At 36.5% G+C, this 20,069-nt stretch overlaps 1 protein-coding gene across 9 annotated transcripts in view; it reads right to left on the bottom strand.

Annotated features, from left to right (window-relative positions):
* Nucleotides 1–20,069, bottom strand: part of nbeaa (neurobeachin a) — a 130,572-nt gene that overhangs the window by 40,829 nt on the left and 69,674 nt on the right. For all 9 annotated transcript variants that reach the window (XM_056239651.1, XM_056239645.1, XM_056239647.1 and 6 more), the window contains exons 9-14: nucleotides 10,878–11,075; nucleotides 10,158–10,291; nucleotides 7,917–8,025; nucleotides 7,533–7,685; nucleotides 4,528–4,696; nucleotides 851–930 (exon numbers count right to left, since the gene is read on the bottom strand). In XM_056239651.1, the coding sequence (XP_056095626.1) occupies nucleotides 851–930; nucleotides 4,528–4,696; nucleotides 7,533–7,685; nucleotides 7,917–8,025; nucleotides 10,158–10,291; nucleotides 10,878–11,075 (843 nt within the window). The remainder of the gene's footprint in view (nucleotides 1–850; nucleotides 931–4,527; nucleotides 4,697–7,532; nucleotides 7,686–7,916; nucleotides 8,026–10,157; nucleotides 10,292–10,877; nucleotides 11,076–20,069) is intronic.

The raw sequence follows: 20,069 nt of genomic DNA, 5'->3' as shown, positions 1-20,069 counted from the left end.
GAACAAAACAAAAAGGCAGCGGCTAAATGAATAAAACGTGCTGCTTGGCAACCACATCGTGCTTTCCAACACAGGACAATAGCCTAGAGTGCACACAAAACACACATTTCATCGTGTCGAGAGATGATCCATAAAGCATCTCTCTCAGTGTTGGCCCCATCAGGCCGTTTGTGTTGTTTTTAAACAAAGGCAAATAAACAAATTTCTACATGACTGCCTTACAAACCGGATCAAATTTCTGGGAAAAATGAGGATAAATTGTGTTATTTTGACAAAGCAGATGTGTCTTCTGGCTGTCACTGCTTGGGAACTAATGCATTTTATTCAAGCTGCCCGAATCATTGCAATGACATGTCAAATAAAATCAGTTTTGTAGAACAAAGTGATGCACTGATGCGCATAGCAAGCAAAGCAGAAATGAAATGGAATGTTACCATGTGTGTAAAAGATGTAACTCTTTTTCTAATTAAATGTATGACAAGTTTTATTATAAAGTCGAACTACAAAATATGCATCAGGAATATGATTTATTCCTATGCTATATAGTCTTTGATGAAAAAAATAGTAATATATCAATAATTGCATTCAAATACATAAAATGCTAAATTAAAAATAGTGTATATAATACTAAAATAATACTTTCTATAATACTTTTATAACACACACACATATACATATATATATATATATATATATATATATATATATATATATATATATATATATATATATATATATATATATATATATACACACACACATATATATACACATACGCACACATTTTAAAAATGTAAAAAAAAAAAAAAAACTTAAACCGAAAATCCATTGTGTTTTTGTACATTCTCACCTTGAGAATGAGCTGTTTGAGGAAAAGAAGCATGAACGCCCGCAGGGATATAATTTCCTTCTGAGAGGGCCGTGGACCATCTGTAAGAAAACACAGTAATTTACAACAATTACACCGGTTGCACATCTAAACTCTTAATAAACACCTGCGTATGGCATTTATATAAACCTGAGATGCTTAATATGTGCAACTACTAGTCATCATCAATGAACCAAAAAATGAGCAAAATGCCTTATGACATTTTTATTCCTAAGCCAATGTTGAAAAAAACACATTGAGCAGAGCTGACGTTATAAAATGTGTCACACTCTTTGAATATTTCCCAAAACTGACAAAAAAACAAACAACAACATGTTTTTCTAGTGACTCACATATTAATGAACAAACTAAAACCCGGAGTTTGTAAGGAATTACTTGTTTCATTTTTCAGGGGCGAGGGAAAAGCCGCAGCTCAAAGCTGCAGGTTTCATACGATGGGTTCAAACTGAATATAGTACAGTGACACACGACACACAAGAAAAACAGCACTTAAGACGCAGCTTAGGGAATACAAGAAACCCCATTTCCAAACCACACAACCACCTATTTCTCTTACAATCCCTCACTATCTTTCTCAAACAGACACAAACGCACTCCTCATCTTTTATTGAACACGCGGTGCACAGACGTTACAAACCTGCCATAAAAAATTCACATCGCTTCCTTTATGAAAAGCCGCAGCTCAGTGCATGCGTACGATGTAATGAACCAGGTCAGCGGCATTTCCCATCTCAAGCCATGTTCATCCCCACATCAAGTGTGTGTTGGTGTGTGTCGTCATTGCCCTTGTGCTGCAGTTCTGTACTCTGTGTGTAGTTACATACACAAGCGCACTGTGGCAGTGAGGATTTGTACGCTATGAACGTGGTCAAGGTCTATTTGTAGCCAGGTATATCCCTTGACCTTTCCCAGCTGCAGTGATTTGGTGCAGTGAGAGAATTGATGAGCGGGTGTGTAGACTGTGCTCTTCTAGAGATCTGGAAGGACAGATCTGTCTTGGGTCAGTGCATGTGTGTCTCACAGCATTCAGCGTGATGACCACCCCACAGCATCCCAAGGGTCAAAGCAAGGTCAGTTAAGACGATCAATCAATGCTTCCTGTTATCATCACAGATCTGTGGCATTTGCAACAATAAGACAAAATATACACTGTAAAAAAAATCGCTTCCTTATTTTTAAGTACAATCTACTTGGATATTTAAGTCATTTCAACTTAAAATCACATAAAACTGACTTAAAAAATAGTTGAATCTTGTATAACTTATAAAAAAAGTTGAAAATTGCTTAACTTATTTTGATGAGTTAAAGCAATGTAAAAACATGTGTTGTCATAACTTATTGATCATATAATTTTTTACAGTGTATGTCAATGACTTTGAATCCATGTAACAGTTATGCAAATTAATCCTTCGTGAAATGCAATTGGAATTAGATTAAGGCTGTTTTTGTTGAGCAAAAGTTTGTTAATTTACATTTATACTTTTACATCGCCTGGGTTTTAAAATCCAATTAAGACTAAACAGATTAAAAGGACTCAAAATGAACACTACAGCACATTACATGGAAACAAACACACTCTACAATGTGACAGACCCATGCAGCATCATGGGAAGGGCAACAGGGTTGCCATGGTGACACTGGCTCTGCATCTAACAGAGATAAGCAGCCACAAGTCACAGTGCTATCTGAGGTACACAGGGAAGGGAAGAAAGAAATGCAACTACAGACTTGTCTAAATGGATCAACACATCCGCTATCTAAATATAATAGAAGAGAATGGACAACATCCAAAAACTGAAAAACACGCACAGCTTTTATGCACACAGCAAAAAATGTGCATGCTCATTTACCCTATTTTTACATTAAAATTACTTTTGCCGTTACCTTACGTTCATCTTTAAAAGCATTCTAAATGTAATACTTGGCAAGTCTGAAAATTAATATGCTTTTCTCTACATGTATGTTATAATGTTGTGATGACTAAATTCACATTTAAAAAATTAGATTTTTGATTTGTTTTGCTTTTAATTTACATGTCTTGATCAGAATTTGAATATCAGTGCATACTAATATATAAAACATAAAAGTATAAGTATATATTAAGTATATAAAGTATATTTTATATAAAAATATAAAAGTAAAGGTTTAAATTCAACTAAATTCAATGTTCTTTTGAATGTTCTATTCAACAATTATTCTTTTTTCCCACAAAACTATTAAGCAGCACTACTGTTTTCAACATTGATAATAACAAGAAATGATTCTTGAGCAGCGAATCAGCATATTAGAATGATTTCTGAAGGATCATGTGACACTGAAGACTGGAGTAATGATGCTGAAAATGTTTTTAAACTGTAATAATATTTCACAAATGAACTGTTATTATTGTATTTTTGATCAAATAAATGAAGCTTTGGTGAGTATAAGAGACTACTTTCAAAAACACAACAAGTCTTACAGACTTCAAACTTTTGAACCTTAGCCGCCATCTTGTGATGCCTAAAATAAAACAATTGATATTTATTTCTCAGTGTTTTGTTTTTAATTAATTGATTTAGAAAAAAAAAAACAGTATAGAACTGTAATATTGGCCATTTATTAGTCATTGGCCATGACATAAAAATAACTATTGGCTTATTTGCATTGGCCAGAAGTTTAATATCAGTGCATCTTTATATACAATAAATTGTTCTATGCTTGGTTAAACAAGGAGATGATTGGGAAGCTAATGAGCAATTCTTCTGATGTCAGATAATTACTGCTGCAGCTGACAGTAAAACACCTCATGATGCTGTTAGAGATGTTGGATGCTACAAATCATTCACTTCAGACTTAGAGCATCACTACACCATCAATCTAACTCGGAGACTCACCTCTGGGAATGACAGCCCAGGATGGAGAAAGAGAGAGATGGCAAACAGATGGAAAAACTGACAGATTTTGCATGTGGCATTTGGGAAAACAGTAAGAATGAAGGAGATTTTGCTTCTTATGCACATACACACGCACACACACAGTTATTTTCACTTCTGGAATTATGGAATTACTATATTGTTCGTTTATGCACTATTTTGGTCTGTATGTATGTCATAAAAATAAAAATAAAAAAAAAGAATGAAGGAGAAACAAGTGAAAGAAAAACTACAGCGCGAGAGAAAATGAGACAAGTAAGAGACTGATAAAATGGGAAAGGGAGAGAAAAATGGAAAACAAGAGTGAGACAGAGAGAAAGTAATCTTGAGAGGAAAAACAAGAGAGAACAGAAGTCTGAGGCACAAAAGTGCACAGGATACGAAAATAGACTGAGACAGAGGGGGGGACATGGAGTGGGCTGTGTTTCAAGATTTATTCACACTTAATATTGCTAGCTGCCTTTTTGTAGACACACGCTCCACCCTTCCACAACCGGCTAGCATGTGTGTGGACTTCTGAACTGCTCAGCTGTTCCCAGAACGTGTATTTCCTCTGTGGTATATTGTTTTGTTCAAATCAAAATGAACATGATATCTCAAGATCTAGGGATTAATTTAGGACAATTTTGGTACCTGATCCTGTCCGCAAAGTGCAACAGTTCAGCGTGGAGTATAAAGGATCCACATATGGCTGTAAACACTGTAGATGCATGTTTGAGCACTCACCTAGGCCTTTAGGGGTGATACCGCTGCTTTCCAGAGGGTTGCTGGCCCAGTAGTAGTATTTGAGGGTGTGCATGAGCTGCAGGACCGTGCCCACTCTGCGGATGGTGCTGTAGATGGTGGCAGTGCCAATGAATTCGGCCGACAGGTACGTGTAGAGGGAAAGCTGAACCTGAGAAATGGAAAACACACAGTGGACCACAGTTTAAAATGGGCTGAAAGGGTAATAGTAAAAATGATCGTTCCAGTCTTAGATGCTGATTGGTCAATACAGAGTTACTAAAATACTGTTCTACTGGAAGGATGATACTTATTTTTTTTTTACAAATATTATTTTTTAAAAAAAATCAAATTTTTTAAATTACAAAATAATTTTTGTTAATGTATTAAAATAATTAGCTAAATAAAACATTTAATGAACTTTTTGTCCTTAATATTATAATATATTGTTTAAATTATTTTTTTACATTTTTTTATTTTTAAATAAAAACAATAGCAATAAGGCAGTTGTGAATATGTTATATTGTGAATAGCACCTTAAAATATAGTCACCACATACACTATGATTCAAAAGTTTTTTTTTTTTTATGTTTTTGAAAGAAGTCTCTTATGCTCACCAAGGATAAAAATACAGTGACATTTGAATATATTTTAAAATATCATTTATTCCTGTGCTGGGAAAGCTGAATTTTCTCATTATTATCAATATAAATAATATTAATAATCCATGATACATTTTTTCATAATTGTTTGATGAAAAGAACATTCATAAGAACAACATGTATATGCAGCAATATAATTTTTTTGTTACATTATCAATGCCTTTACTGCCACTTTTACTGCGTCTTTGCTGAATAAAAGTAATTTACCTAAAAATTCAATTCTTTAACCCCAAATATTTGAATGGTAGTGTATATTATCCAACTCTTCCTTTAGCTGGAACAACTGATAAACTTTCCAAGACTCAACAAATACGTATGAAAAACACATCTGGGTTACAGATTTTTCCCTTTTACAAAGTTGTTTCTGCAAGGAAAACGGTCCCTGTGTAAAAATCCGATTCTATTAAAGCCATCCCTTTGGGAACCTCACACATACACACACACTTATATCCCACATTTACACACAGTCACTTCTTACACTGATCAACATGGACATGCTAATTAGGCTCAGGCTTAATGAGGCTGCCGTGGAAACCACATTTTATCAGTGCATTTAATCTCATGTTGACCCAGCCTGCTGATTCAGGTCAATATCATGGAGACATTTCCCCTCAAACTAAATTACAGCTTTATATGCAAGCAGGTCAAAGAGAAAGCAAGACCACGAGGACCTCTTTATGACAAGCTGAATCCAATTTAACATTTTATAAAGGAAAATGTAAGTAGTGCCTGAGCAAAACTCGCTGCAATGCATTTACTAAGATGTTATGGTTGGTTTTTAATGAATTGTGAGGGATTTTAAAAAAAAAATTCTTCCTTCAGAACAAGGTAGAACATTAAAAAGTGTGAAAACTGCCTCAATCCGAAAAACCTGAGCTATAACTTCTTTACCAATAACCTCTTTCTTTTTTCTATTCAAGTAATCTTTCATATATCTGCTTCCTGTACTCCAACGTTCACTTTATCTCTCTTTTTCATTCCCTCTGGATGTTTCTTCATTCTCTCTATCATAAAGGGCTGTAGCTGCTGTGGGATATTCACTCCTCCGCATGGAATGGCGAGGGAACAAAAGCGGACGATCATTTCATCCTGCGGTCATGTTTCCCAGGTCATTATCCAATAATTGAGCCTGCCTGCTTTTGTAGAGGAAAGGCACTTTTTTCCAAATAAGTAAATCGAGTGCCTTTGAACGCAAAGCTTACTCACACAATTCACACCTAGTGAGCTTGGTGGATAAACATATCTAGAAGCATATGCTTTGAGCAATCATCAAGTACACAAGTTCTGCATGCATAATGTAAGCTGACTGCTCGGGTTACAATGTCATTAACACCTCACTTACAAGACCTTTAGTAGTTCCATTGTTCACAGATGGTATCAAGACTATATATCGCATCTATTGCAATTTTCACTTGTTTCTCTTACTGAAACAAAAAAAATTATGATGTATAAAATCTATACATTTATTTGAAAATGTAATTAAAACACTGATCCTGTGCATAGGTAAAAATACTTGTAAAATACATGTACACTAGCATTCAAAAGTTTAGCGTAAGATGCTAAGTTTAAATTACAATAACATTAAATTGACCAAAAGCGAAAATAAAGACATTTATTAATTTATTATTTGTCATAGAGAAGTTACACAATTTCGATTTTGAATAAATGTATTTCTTCTGAACTTTCTATTCATCTATGAATACTGAAAAAAATGTGTCAGTATCCATAAAAATATTAAGCATCACAACTGTTTTCAACACTGATAAGAAGAAGAAATGTTTTTTAAAGTGGAAATGAACAGTCTGTCAACAGGTTGAAGTACTGCAAATGTACCTTGCTACAAAAGCAATAGCAAAACATCTCTTTTTTTTTTTTTTTCATGGTTACATTTATCGTGTTTGTCGTATACCGGTAATTTTTGATTAGAGTGGAAATCCATTTACTAATTTATGTTAATTAGGCCGCTTCATTTCCACTTTAAGCACCAAATCAACATATTACAGTGAATGAAGACTGGAGTATATGGCTGCTGATAATTCAGCTTTGCCATCACAGGAATAAATGACATATACTGTATTATAATATATAGAATAGAAAACTGCTATTTTAAATTGTAAAAATATTTCAAAATATTACACTTTTTACTGTTTAATGCAGCCTTTGTGAGCATAAGAGACTTATTTCAAAACTTTCAAATCTTACAGACTTTTGGAAGCTAGTGTAACACTGCAATCCTTTGAAATATTATTTAAAAAGTAACACCAATGGCTAATCCATGGGGATTGCAACATTTAACAACAATGGACAGATGTGGAACGTGACTCTTCACGTGTGGGACGAGCTCACCTTAGCTGGTGTATGGATCCAGATGGCGGCATTAAACAAAACGTGATCACATAGCTGCTTCAGTAAAGGAGCTCCATGTGTCAACCCATCTAGATACTTGGCAAAGGACAGAAACTGCTCCAAAACCGCCCTGGTGATGTGCATCCGAGAAGACTGATGAAGAGAGAGAGAGAGAGAGCATGGGAGGTGAGACAGATAGTGTATTTCAGGCTTCTAACACTTTTTATTAACAGAAATGCTAGACAAGGGGACAAAAGATTTTTGGTTATGGGACAGGGCCACGATGCAAGCTATACTCAACCCTATATCACACAAGCAGTGCAAGTTTGAATCAGACACAATTTGGGCCAAATTAAATAAAAAATGAGTGGATGACTATCTTACCTTCTCTAGCAAATAGCCAATGACCAGGAAGCCTTTTCCACCCAACATCTGCTCCTGCATGGCTACTGAACTCTTCAACAACTCCACTAGGAAAGCGAGGAGAGTGGCACTGCAAGAGTAAATGGGAAAAAAAATGGATTTAAATATGTAGCTTTTGTGAGAGAATGGGATTAAAACACAATGTGTAATGAGTTTGAACCTGCATCTCTAACATGAGCACCAAGGCTCAACATATCTGCAGGACGACAACTAAATCACAGCTCCAATATTCATTACATTTCATATGGTAATTAAATGTTTAGGGACACCTCAAGGACAAGATCATATATATTTATACATAAAAAAAAAATGTACAGTACGCACACACACTCATAATGATGGTTCCCCTCCCTCCCTAGAAGCAATACTACCAGCGAGCACGAATTATGTCTTGGTTTCTTAAATGATGTTGTTGAGGTGATGAGATTGCTGATAAAATGTCTCTTTCTGAACTGCCATAAGCCGACGGATGGGCCGCTGACCTCACCCATCTCCCCGCAGACTGTAAACCCCAGCGGGGAACATTACCACTGATCGATACCCCACAGACCTCTGCTCCGCTGATTATGCCTGCCAGCTCACTGTTGATCTCTAATCTACTCGCCATGCCTGTGAGCTCACAGAGCAGAACCACACGGTGACCTGAGAAATGAGGGTACGGCCATACCAGCCTCCCATCCCTCCTTGAGCGGTCTAGTGTCTACATATTTCTCTCAAAATCCTACATTCTTTCTGTCACGCTCTATTTCTATCCGAGAATGACAGATTCCATTTATAATTCATGGCAGACGTTCCTGACAGTGACTGACTTGAGTTTCAGTCTACATTATGGCACCAACTTATTATCAAATGCAAAACTAGAAGCTTTGGACTAAAGTTTTGAGAGGGGCATGTAGACATTACTTCAACATTTACAATAATGACTGTTTTCAAACAGGTTTCTCAATAACGACTGGTGGAGTTTTTGAGAAATGGGTAAGAATAAGAATAAGAAAACCTTTATTTGTCCCACAATGAGGAAATTACGGTTTGCATCAGCAAAGACGGAACAGAGATAGTAAGTGTACAAGTAGCATAGACAACAAAGAAGTACCGTTCTCACAAAATAAAAACAGAATTACAGTACAGTAAATAAGACTAAAATAGACTATACCTTATACAATGTCCTGCATCATAATAAATACTGATAGTGTAAAAATATTATAAAAGTGCAATGCACATAAGTCAGATATAGCAAACAATATTATGCAATAATTGCACCTGAATTAGTAAAAATTCACTCAAAAAATTGCACAAAATGAAAATTATGGACAGATGTAATAATGGCACATGTGATGTAATATATTGCACAGAGTCAATAATGTTGAATAACTCCCCTAAATCACACCACTGGTTAAGCCAATGTTTCTGTGATGGTGTGGTTTGGATGATCAAAACAAACAGATCCAACAGAACAAACAAAGAACAAACAAACAAAAAAAGGCTTACTTTTCAAAGTTCAAAAAAAAAGTTAACAGTACCGTTCTAAAGTTTGAGGTAGGTAAGATTTTTTTATGTTTTTGAAAGAAGTCTCTTATGCTCACCAAGGATGCATTTATTTGATTGAAAAAACAGTAAAGCAGTAATATTGTGAAATATTATTACAATTTAAAATAACTGTTTCTATTTTTAACATACTTAAAAATGCAAATTATTCCTGTGATACCAAAGCCGAATTTCAGCAGCCATTACTCCGGTCTTCAGTGTCACATGATCCCTGAGAAATCATTCTAATATGTTGCTTTGCTGCTCAAAAAACATTTCCTATTACTATCAACGATGAAAAAAAGAAATTCTCACATAATTCTCTGATGAATAGAAAGTTAAACAAAACTTTAATGTGAAAATCTTTAAATAGAAAATCATTCTTTTGTAACATTATAAATATCTTTACTGTCACTTTTGATCATTGTCCTTGACTTTTGTCCTGGAATCTTAAAATGAATCTTACTGACCCCAAACTTTGAACAGTAGTGTATTTAGTATACTGTAGTATAGCCTCTGAATATTACAAAGTAGAATATTCTCTTTAAGATATAAATGTCATATTATCAATACAAGTAAAAAAAAAAAAAAAAAAAAAAAAGAAGATCTACTGAACCCTGAGAGTTGAAATTCTAAATTTAGCTCAGTGGATCTGCAGTCTGGATGGTCGATACTCACCAGACGGTCGTCTCCACAGGGCTGTCGTTGGGTTGCCTGTAGTCCAGCTGTGAGAAGAGCGGGAAAAGAACTTGGATTCCTCCAATGGAGTGGATGGCGCTGTGGATGGAGTGAGTGACGATAGCCTTCACATCCTGCATACACATGCAAAAATGACTTACGGTATTAGAAAACTGAATATAAAGCGTTTTCAGGAAAATCTTCATAGAAGGTTTATAGGTTTATGCATTATACGAATACACTATACAATATAATGTACATTATAATCAGTTATATGATCATGATAAGCAACATGTTGAGCCTAAAAAAGACATTTAGCCTTACAATATAGCACATTTCACACAATATAGCAGTCTCTCATACCGCATTGTGCTTATATTTTCTGTGTTACAACCACAATGTGTCAATGCCATTCCGCAAATTATAAATATACTGTTTGGAATTCTTAGATAATTTGCCTCATTTTAAGAGTGTCCTAAATAAATGTATGATTAAATGGCTATTTTTCAACAATTAAACACTTTTCACATAAAAATAAATAAATAAATAAATAGAGGAACAGGAAGTTACACCGAAACTGAAATACACATTTTGTTTAATTAATTATTCCAAATCATAAATATTTTTTTCAGTTCTGTCGCCTGTTTTTCAGTCCTCAAGAATCAGTGAATAACAGCAGTGATAAACATGATGTTATTTGTGTGTAAGATAAAAACCGACCTGCAGCATTAGGGCATGTGGCGAGTGCACAAATATGGAGGAGTTTTCCCTGGGCGAGGACTCCAGGCACAGCTGTGCGTCGGTGGCTTTAGCGTTGTAGGTGAAGGCAATGCTGCTGGCCAACTTCCCATCATACAAAACCTGCTTATGGTGCTCAGCCAGGTGGATGTCGCTTTCTGACTTGAACTTAAACGTGCTCTGTGAAAAAAGACAATTCAAGTTTGGTAAATGAGTAACATCCTTCAAAGTTCTCTTTCATTTTGCTTCTCTTTCAGCTTCTCTTGGCAGCGGGCTAGTGGAAAGCACCAGGGACTGGGCTGCATCCCAGAGGACTGATACTAATAATAATAATAAAAAAAGCTTTAATTACTGAGGCACAGAGCAGCCACACACACAGGCGTACATTATCTTAATGAAGCTCTGGCTGCAGAAATGTGCCATTTCACTAATGGCTCTGAGCGTGAGTGTATGCCGGTATGAGCATGTGTGTGTAAATGTGCATGTATCTCTCATGTGAAGCACTTTGTGCCACTAGTCATCTATTCAACTGAGGGAGTGAATGAGGGACTTACATAAGATCATGCAGAATTTCCTGACCGTGCATGACAGGATTTTCAACTCACCATTTAATTTGCTTTTCCCCCAAGATTTTATATATGGGATGTTTGGAAACTATTTATTTTGATCTTATTAGGATTTTTTTAAATGCATTTTACCCAGTGAACAGCCTTTGGGTAAGTGTTTTACTCAGATAAATGTGTAATTTAAAAGACATCCATCCATCCATTTTCCAAACCAATTGTCATATTGAGGATGCTGGAGCCTACCCCAGCATCTCAAGCCATAGGCAGGGAAAAATCCTGGACATGTGGCCAATTTAAAGACATGTAACAACAAATATACTGGATAGTCTAGTTATAAATAAATAAATACACAATAAATAGCATTGTTAAAAATTCATCCTCAAATAAATATTAATATACAAAAGTAATACTCAATACTTAATAAAATAATATTTTAATATAAAAAAGTATATTTGTAAAAGCCATCTTAAAGGGGTCATGACATGGATTTTTAAAAATTATTTTAATATGTTTTGAGGTTCACTTATAAAGCTAATAATGTTTTTTTGCACAAAAAAACAAATATGCAGAAAAACTTTTATTTTCAACCTTCATTCTGACCTTCTGTCTGAAATGATCTGTTTTAAGAGGCGGCTCCCTTAAGGCTGGTCAGTAATCGGCCACTGTCATAATTGGCTAACGCCATTGGAGGAAACAGTATCAATGCCTAATCGCTATAGCATGCGAGTAAGTATTTTGAAAACATTGTCCATATAAAACCGTCATTTACAGACAAAGCATTATGAAATCATTTACTTGCGTTTTTTCGATGAAGCTGCTGTCAGATCCAATACAGCTGACTGCTTCATCTATCAACAAAAGTTCTTTGCAAACTCTCCATTACACTGTGCCTCGTTTGCAAAACAAAATGCTCCGAACAAACATATAAACCTCTGACGCTATCCGGGACGCTATTAAAATAAACCATCTGATGCTGGGATCCTTCTGAAGTCTACAGAGACACCAACGAGCTGTTTAAACGGGACGCGTCGAAGCAAATGTTCTTTCACTCTTCCATTTGTCCTGTTGTCGACAGACTCAAGGGGCGTAGAGTATGTCAGAAACTAAAAGCACATCTGTTTACTGTATCCAGTGTAGACAGTGTCAGTGATTATAATGGAGTCTATTTGCTTTTGACACAACACTCATATCCAATATAGGCAAATGTCAGCCGTTAATAGGGGTTGGGGAAAAAATCGATTCTTAGATGCATCGCGATGCGGACGTGGACGATTCTGAATCGATTCACGAATGTCAAAAATCGTTTTTCAAAAAAAAAATTTTTTTTTTTAAAAAATATTTAACGTAATATTGACAGAACGCAAAAGACGGAACTCTGAAGCGCGGAAGTGCAGTGGCCGGACCGTCTGTGGCGTGCACATAACCAAAGTCCTTTTAGGCAAGTCATGCCACTCGGCCGCCATCTTGGCAACGCCTCCGGGCAGCTATTTCGGACTAACAAGACCAGGCTCCTATCTAAATGAATGGGCAGAGAGTCAGAACTGCAGTTTCACTGGTCACCGGGACATAAAAACTGCATGTATAGAAACAGCAGTAAATTATGATAAAAATCGCTGAAAAAGTTTGATGACTTTGCCCCAAAATAAGGTTTAAAAGGCCTTTTTCCCCACAGGTTATACTTTTACTACACATGCGCAAGGGTTCTCTCCCTCTGTCGTGCGCGCGCTACACAGTTTGAAGCACAGTATGTGCGAGCTCCTGCTCACTCGCTCTTAGGGGCTGTTTACACCTGGCCACTTCATGCGTTTTCTCAGATCGGATAGCTATCTGATTTATCAAAACGATTCCATTTACACCTGGTCACATCAATGTGTTTTTGCAAAACGGATATAAATCCGATCTTCAATTCCCGCGCTATATGCAGATTTAATGGAGTGCACGTCACCGAAAGCAACAGATATGAGCTGCATTTTATTGATCATCAGCTAATATCAAAATCAAAGAGAGCAATAAGAGAGAGCGGCAACAGCCCTGGTAAGATCATTTCGTTTCTTTACTTTTAATGAAGATGATTAGTGTGTTAAGCGTCTGCGACTTACTTTCACTTTGATTTGCGATAGTTTGCACGTTGGCTTGATGAATAGATGCTCATCTGCGGTAATGCGTGTTGCAGTAGCGTCGTCATATCTGACTATAACATGACATATAGCCTGTATAACACGCTCTCACACGTTTATTTTTTAGCATTTTTGTGAGGAGTGAAATTTACATATGTGGTTTCACCAACCAGATGCATTTACACTTGTCCAGTTTCGTCTGGAATGCGGCCCAGACCTCCTCCTGAAGTGGTTTGAGCAATCGGATTTAAATCCGTCTCGAATGCGTTTCGGAGGGCATTTACACCGGTCTTTTCACGATCGGATAGCTATCCGATCACAGAAAACGCATGAAGTGGCCAGGTGTAAACAGCCCCTTAGATTCCGGGAGATTCAAACTAATTTGCGGGCATCAGGGAGCCGCTATCAATCTGCGGGAGACTTCTGATGTCTGATATTTACACAACTCACACATACACTGCATATCAAATCTGCCGCCTTTTCAAACAGTAACGTATTTTGCGCTGTCGCAAACCTCAACTGTGCGCATGCGTCAGTGGAACCAGACGATAGGCTTAAATGTTTCCCGGCTTGACTATTAAAAGCAGACGATTGGCTTTCCAGCGGGAGGGGCGGGACATGTGCATACAACCGCCATCTTTGGCGTTACGGGTTTTCCCTATATAGTTGTATTAAGGATTGATGAAGTGGCATGTCTCTATATAAATAGTCTCTGACATAACAGAGACGCGATGGCTGAGCGCGAAATCCAAACACCCTCCTCGTTAATAGCTGATGTGTGGAAATATTTTGGCTTCTATGAAGTTGAAGGGGGAAGGAGTTGGACAAGAGCCACACTATTTGTAAGCTTTGTAGTATAAAACTAAAACATTTCGGAAACATGATGAAGCCATATGACACATTTCCACCCAGAGGAGGAAAAACACTCGGCTGTACCGGTCGTTGTTATATTATTAATTTACTACAAGTATGCTGCTAGTTCAGGCACACATTTATTTTCCTGTTGGTTCATTGCAATGTTAATAAAATATATTGTACGTTAATTCTTTATGGGTCGGTACTTTATAGTCACACACAAAAAACAAAACAAAAAAAAAGACTCAGATAATCGATTTAGCATCGAATCTCAGCCCTCTGAATCGTAATCGATTCGAATCTTGAGGTGCCTAGAGATTCCCACCCCTAGCCGTTAAGTGACTGAATGCCAGTGGGCGGGGTCTATGGTGTGATGATCTATTCGTCAATGTCTTTCTAGAGGCAGTCATATGCAAATATATTTGCCAGTGTGACATCACAGATCCAGCAATATCCAAACGAGATATTTTTGGAGCTTGATTAAATAAATGCTTTGTTTATAATGAGGAGGATGTTTCATTTAAGCTATGAAACTTGCAGGAAGTTGTAATGGTACATAGACCTCAAATGTGTCAAAAGATCAATGCAAGTTTGATTTCTCATGTCATCATAACCCCTTTAACTTAAAGTCTAAAAGACTGAATATTAAGCATTATAGGCAATAGTATAGGCATCCACATAAGCAATACAATCTGCAACTGCCTCACGATTCTACAGCAGCACTTCTGAACAGGAATGACAGATGTATTAGTAATGAGACCAGCACAAACACAAGTCACACACACACAGAGCAATTTTTCAAAAAACAGTACGATGCAAATAAGCCCTTGCACTGGCACTGAGATTCGCTGCAGTTTCCTCAGGACTAGTGCCAATGTGTCCACTTAGCAACACACTGACTGGCACTGAACACAGCATCAAAACTTATCTACCAGACACGCCTCACACACTCACTCCGGACCAAAATACACACAAACAACTAGCTTAAGTTTAACCAGCTCTCTAAATAGGGACATAGCTTAGCCTTCTATTATTTATAAACATTATTAAGAACAGCATGAGAGGTTTAACCAAAGAGTCTAAAGCACAGCGTGCTCTCAGCACACTAATTAAAGCATCAAAACTAAAACAAAAATCTAAATATGTCCAAAAATCAAGACCATGTAAGAGGGGAAAATATTAACCAATAATTTCAATATGGTTCTCTTCCCCGGTGTCATCCAAAGACTAATCCCATTGTATAAAATATTAACCAAATATGAGATAAAGCACATCATGCTGTCAGCATGCTAATTAAAGCATGAAAAAGAACAAATATATAAATATACAAAATATATACAGTATCTAAAATAAATATTTTTTACAATATAAAACATAAATATTTTAAAAAATAAATAAATAAATAAATATACAATAGTCAACTTAATTATTTTGACTAGTCAGTGGTTTTATGCCCGGCATATCCACCATCATGACTCATCTATAAAATTATAAATGTTTTCTCCCTGAGAACATTCCAAAAAGGTTTTTATCAGATTCATCTAACTTCTGAAGACATATTGCATCAGATTTGCATCCAAACCACAACTACTACAGGTCAGAATCACATACACTATGAAAAAAGACATTGTACAAGACATCTCCTTCATTGTATCAACTCAATGTTTTTATTTCAATGAACTTAAAACTTCAAGGCTACCAGGTTACTCACTTTAAGTTAAACCACCAATAACTGTTTACAGTGTGGGAACAGTGAGTAGTGAACACACACTGCAACACCCGGTGGTGCCCAGGGAGCATTTGGGTGTCATTTCCTTCCTGTATTGAGAATCGAACCTGTGACCTTCGGGTCACAAGTCCGACTCTCTAACCATTAGGCCACAACTGCACAAAATAAACCTGCTGCTGTAATGTCATCCAGCATTCGACACATGCCATTCATCTTGAGTCACGGAGGGCACAGCAGCACTGGCAAACTCAACCAGCTGTCCGGGAAACAGGTCACTGCTTCGACACCCATTGGCAGATATCCGATGCTGCAAAGCCAGCACACTTTTTCCTTGCCGTCTCTCTCTCTCTCCTTTGCTCGTTGCATTCCCATGAGAGGACAGCCACACCAGCAGCAGTGACAGAGACTAACAGCACTGGAATCCAGCAGAGCTTTCATACACTCTGATGAATGATGATCTATATAACTTAAACACACACAAAGGCGCCAGTCCAGACGGCTCTCTTTGCGACAATGCCAAGTGCCCCATACCTCACATGCTAATTACCACGGCAACACACAGCCAGAGAGCAGCTTGTTGGCTAACACATGCTGACCAGACATCTGGACTTCCTCTGGTACAAGGACCATATCAACTGGCTGCAGCAGCAATACACACTCACACCCAGACTTTCACAGACAAGCAGACAGCTAAGGACACAAACGAGCACACATTTTCCACATAAATTATATGCATCCTCTACATACTACACATACTAGTTTTGCAGTATGCGGTATGTGTGCAGAATCTGTCCATTTTACGCCCTGCTATATTTGCAAAAATGCATACACACTTGACCTTTATTTGAAGTGTGACTAATCAACCATGATTTTTAACATCTTTTCCTTGACTCATTATTTCATCAGACTTCCAAAAGTTGACATTTTCACATAAAATTGAATTAATAATGCAAAATAATTGCTTTTCACCAGATGGTGTTTATTCCAAAATGCAATCTATTGAGGTAAAGTGACAACGATGTAGCACGCTATTATTTGAAACGTTCATCTCTGCATAATGCGTACGGTTTCATATACAAGGAATTGAACTGAAAAAGCGATAAAATCAGAAATATTGAACGCTAATTACAGAATCTGTATTTAGTTTTTTTTTTTCAAATCAGCATATTAGAATGACTTATGAAGGAGTAATGATGCTAAAAATTCAGTTTGGCATCACAGGATTATTTTAAATTTTAAAATACATGAAAATAGAAAACAGTTACATAAAAATAGCTGTTTTAAATAGTAAAAATACTGGTTTAATTGAGTACTGTAGGTGTGCAATTCCTATCATATACCACTATTTAAAAATGTTGGGTAGTACAGTAGTAAACAATGCACATAATGCAGCGAAAAGCATTCCATTATGTTTCCATGGTATTCCATTATGAACAAGCAATTTGTTGCAATGATGCAGCACCTTAAAGGTAGGGTAGGCAAGCTATCTTTGAAAGCCAGAGACCCCACCCTCCCAAGAATAACAAAGTGTTTATGAAAAAAAATTGCCTACCCTACCTTTAACAAGAGCTGTAAGAGATTTTTGCATTACAAATCCACATCAACTTCTATATCAATAATGTAAAACATTCACTGCATATATCAGGTCTCTCTCCACTGAGGCATCTTCACGACAGAGCGTCAGAATGTTGTACACACATCAGAGAACGTACACACACACACACATCCCATGAATAATCCACACTCTCTGCTCTCTTGATTTTTCTTCTATAGCTAAAGTGAGCTGCAATCAGGCGCCGGGGAACTTCTAGCCGCGTGGGTCCAAGGATTAATAATTAAAAATCCCTCAATAAGTCCAGATGCAGTTAACTCTCTGTGCCAATAGAGAGAGAGAGAGCGGGGGAGAGAGACCGTATGACATGCATTGCTTTCGCTTTTAATTCTCAGATTTAAATCTAGACTTTCTGTCCCTGTTATCCTGGTTTAATTTAAAGGGTAGGTTCGCCCAAAAATTGTCATCAATTACTCACCCTTTTGTCGTTCCAAACCTGTAAGACTTTCTTTCATTTTCGAAACTCAAATGAAGATCTTTTAAATGAAATCTGAGAGATTTCTGTCCCTCCATTGACAGTCTATGCAACTACCGCTGTAAAGCTTCAAAAAGTTCATAAAGATCCTGGTTACATGTGACGGGTTCATAATCTCTTCTTAAAATAACCTGCTGGTTAGGCTAATAATCAGAGCCCTGTTAACTTAACACTCTGTAAGGCTGTACAAGTGGGCAATAAATAGTTACATATTTAAAAACATATAAATATTTTGCAGTTTTTTGATGATATTCAATGTATTTAGATTTTTAAACAACCATTGTAGCCTATTCAATTCAAATTCCTATTTTTAATGCAAGAAGTAAAAATACAGTGAAAATATTTTTTTTAAATTAGCCTGTAACTATATGAACACAAGGAATAAGAATAAGTTATCACTTTTATTTATACAAACTAATATAACAATAAAAGCAATATTGACCTAAATGTTGTTGTTGTTGTTATAATAATTATTATGTACCTTAATACTATTAATCAAATAAACATTACTGAACAAAAAAGTATTTACTTATTTTAAAAGAAATATGTTAAACAAGGACTTTGTTCACATTTTTTAATCGATTCACTGAAATGGACTGTTAGAACTGATTCATGGACATCAATCAAACTTTTATGACTTTCATTTATATGGACAAACATAACAATACACAGCAATTTTTACCTAAATATTACTAATTAACTAAATAAAGTATGAATCAAATAAATATTACTAAACAAAAAATATTAATCATGTTTTTACTAAAAATATTTAGTAAATGTCACACATTTTTGAGTGAGGATTTAAATGAAGTGTCAAAGTTTTGAATCCATTCACTGAGACGGATGGTTTGAACTGATTCATGGAAATGAATCAAACTGAACCAAACTGAAATGAACCAATACATTTTATATCAACAGCAAAATCAGTGTTAATACATTGTGAATATTAGAAATATCGGCCTGTCCTGTTAGGCAGCAGCCAAAACAAGCTGTGCTTTGCCTGATGAAAAAACAACACAAAGATTAGAACTGAGAGATGCTGTTAATCATCTGTCCATTTAGCCATAATGTACAATAACATCATCTGACTGAAGTAAACAAAAGCTGCTTATCATCAGATCATCTGACCCGGGTAAACAAGCCCTGTCCGCACGCTTCCTGTGAGCTTATCTTAAATTAGGGAGCCTTGCGCTTGGCTGGACGGAAACATTGTGCGGGAGATTTTTCAGTTAAGGGAGAAAAATCAAACTTGACGGCTTGGATTTCCCCTCAACTCTCTTCTCTGAAATACAGCTATTAACTGGTGGTCAGCCAGAAAGATGAGACAGCGATTAACATCACTCATCTATCCTTTACTCTTCGTTTTTATACCAAGGAGGGATTTGCTAAGGGTTCATCTACTTTAAGCGCTGCTTTGGCATAAACACTTCACCCCATCAAGCAGAAGCAGCAATCGGTTCCCACATGCATATAGACCCGTGAGACAGGCCCGTCTGAGAGGCGAGAGTCCGGTTAATGAACGAGAAAGAGAGAAGAGAGTGGAACATCAGGTATTATTAACAGATCTGTCAGGGAAATGTAGAGCCGGTGTAATGAGAAAGTACTTTAGCACAGCACACGTTTCAGGAATAGCTTTCTCAGCCATAGACAGACATGGACAGCCCAATGTCCGATCACTGAACTTCTCAGATATACTGCACACAAAACAGAGTGCGCAAATGCAATGCAACAGTCAGGGCTTGTATCAGTCCACCTGGAAACACAACCAAAAAACACACTCTAGTTCATAGGTGCACTCCTGATACGAAAGCTTCTGTTAA

The sequence above is a fragment of the Rhinichthys klamathensis genome, unplaced genomic scaffold (genome assembly GCF_029890125.1).
Source record: "Rhinichthys klamathensis goyatoka isolate OS25496 unplaced genomic scaffold, OSU_Roscu_1.1 h1tg000569l_1, whole genome shotgun sequence".
In the NCBI taxonomy this organism is placed as follows: domain Eukaryota; kingdom Metazoa; phylum Chordata; class Actinopteri; order Cypriniformes; family Leuciscidae; genus Rhinichthys; species Rhinichthys klamathensis.
This window is presented reverse-complemented; position numbering and strand designations above follow the sequence as displayed.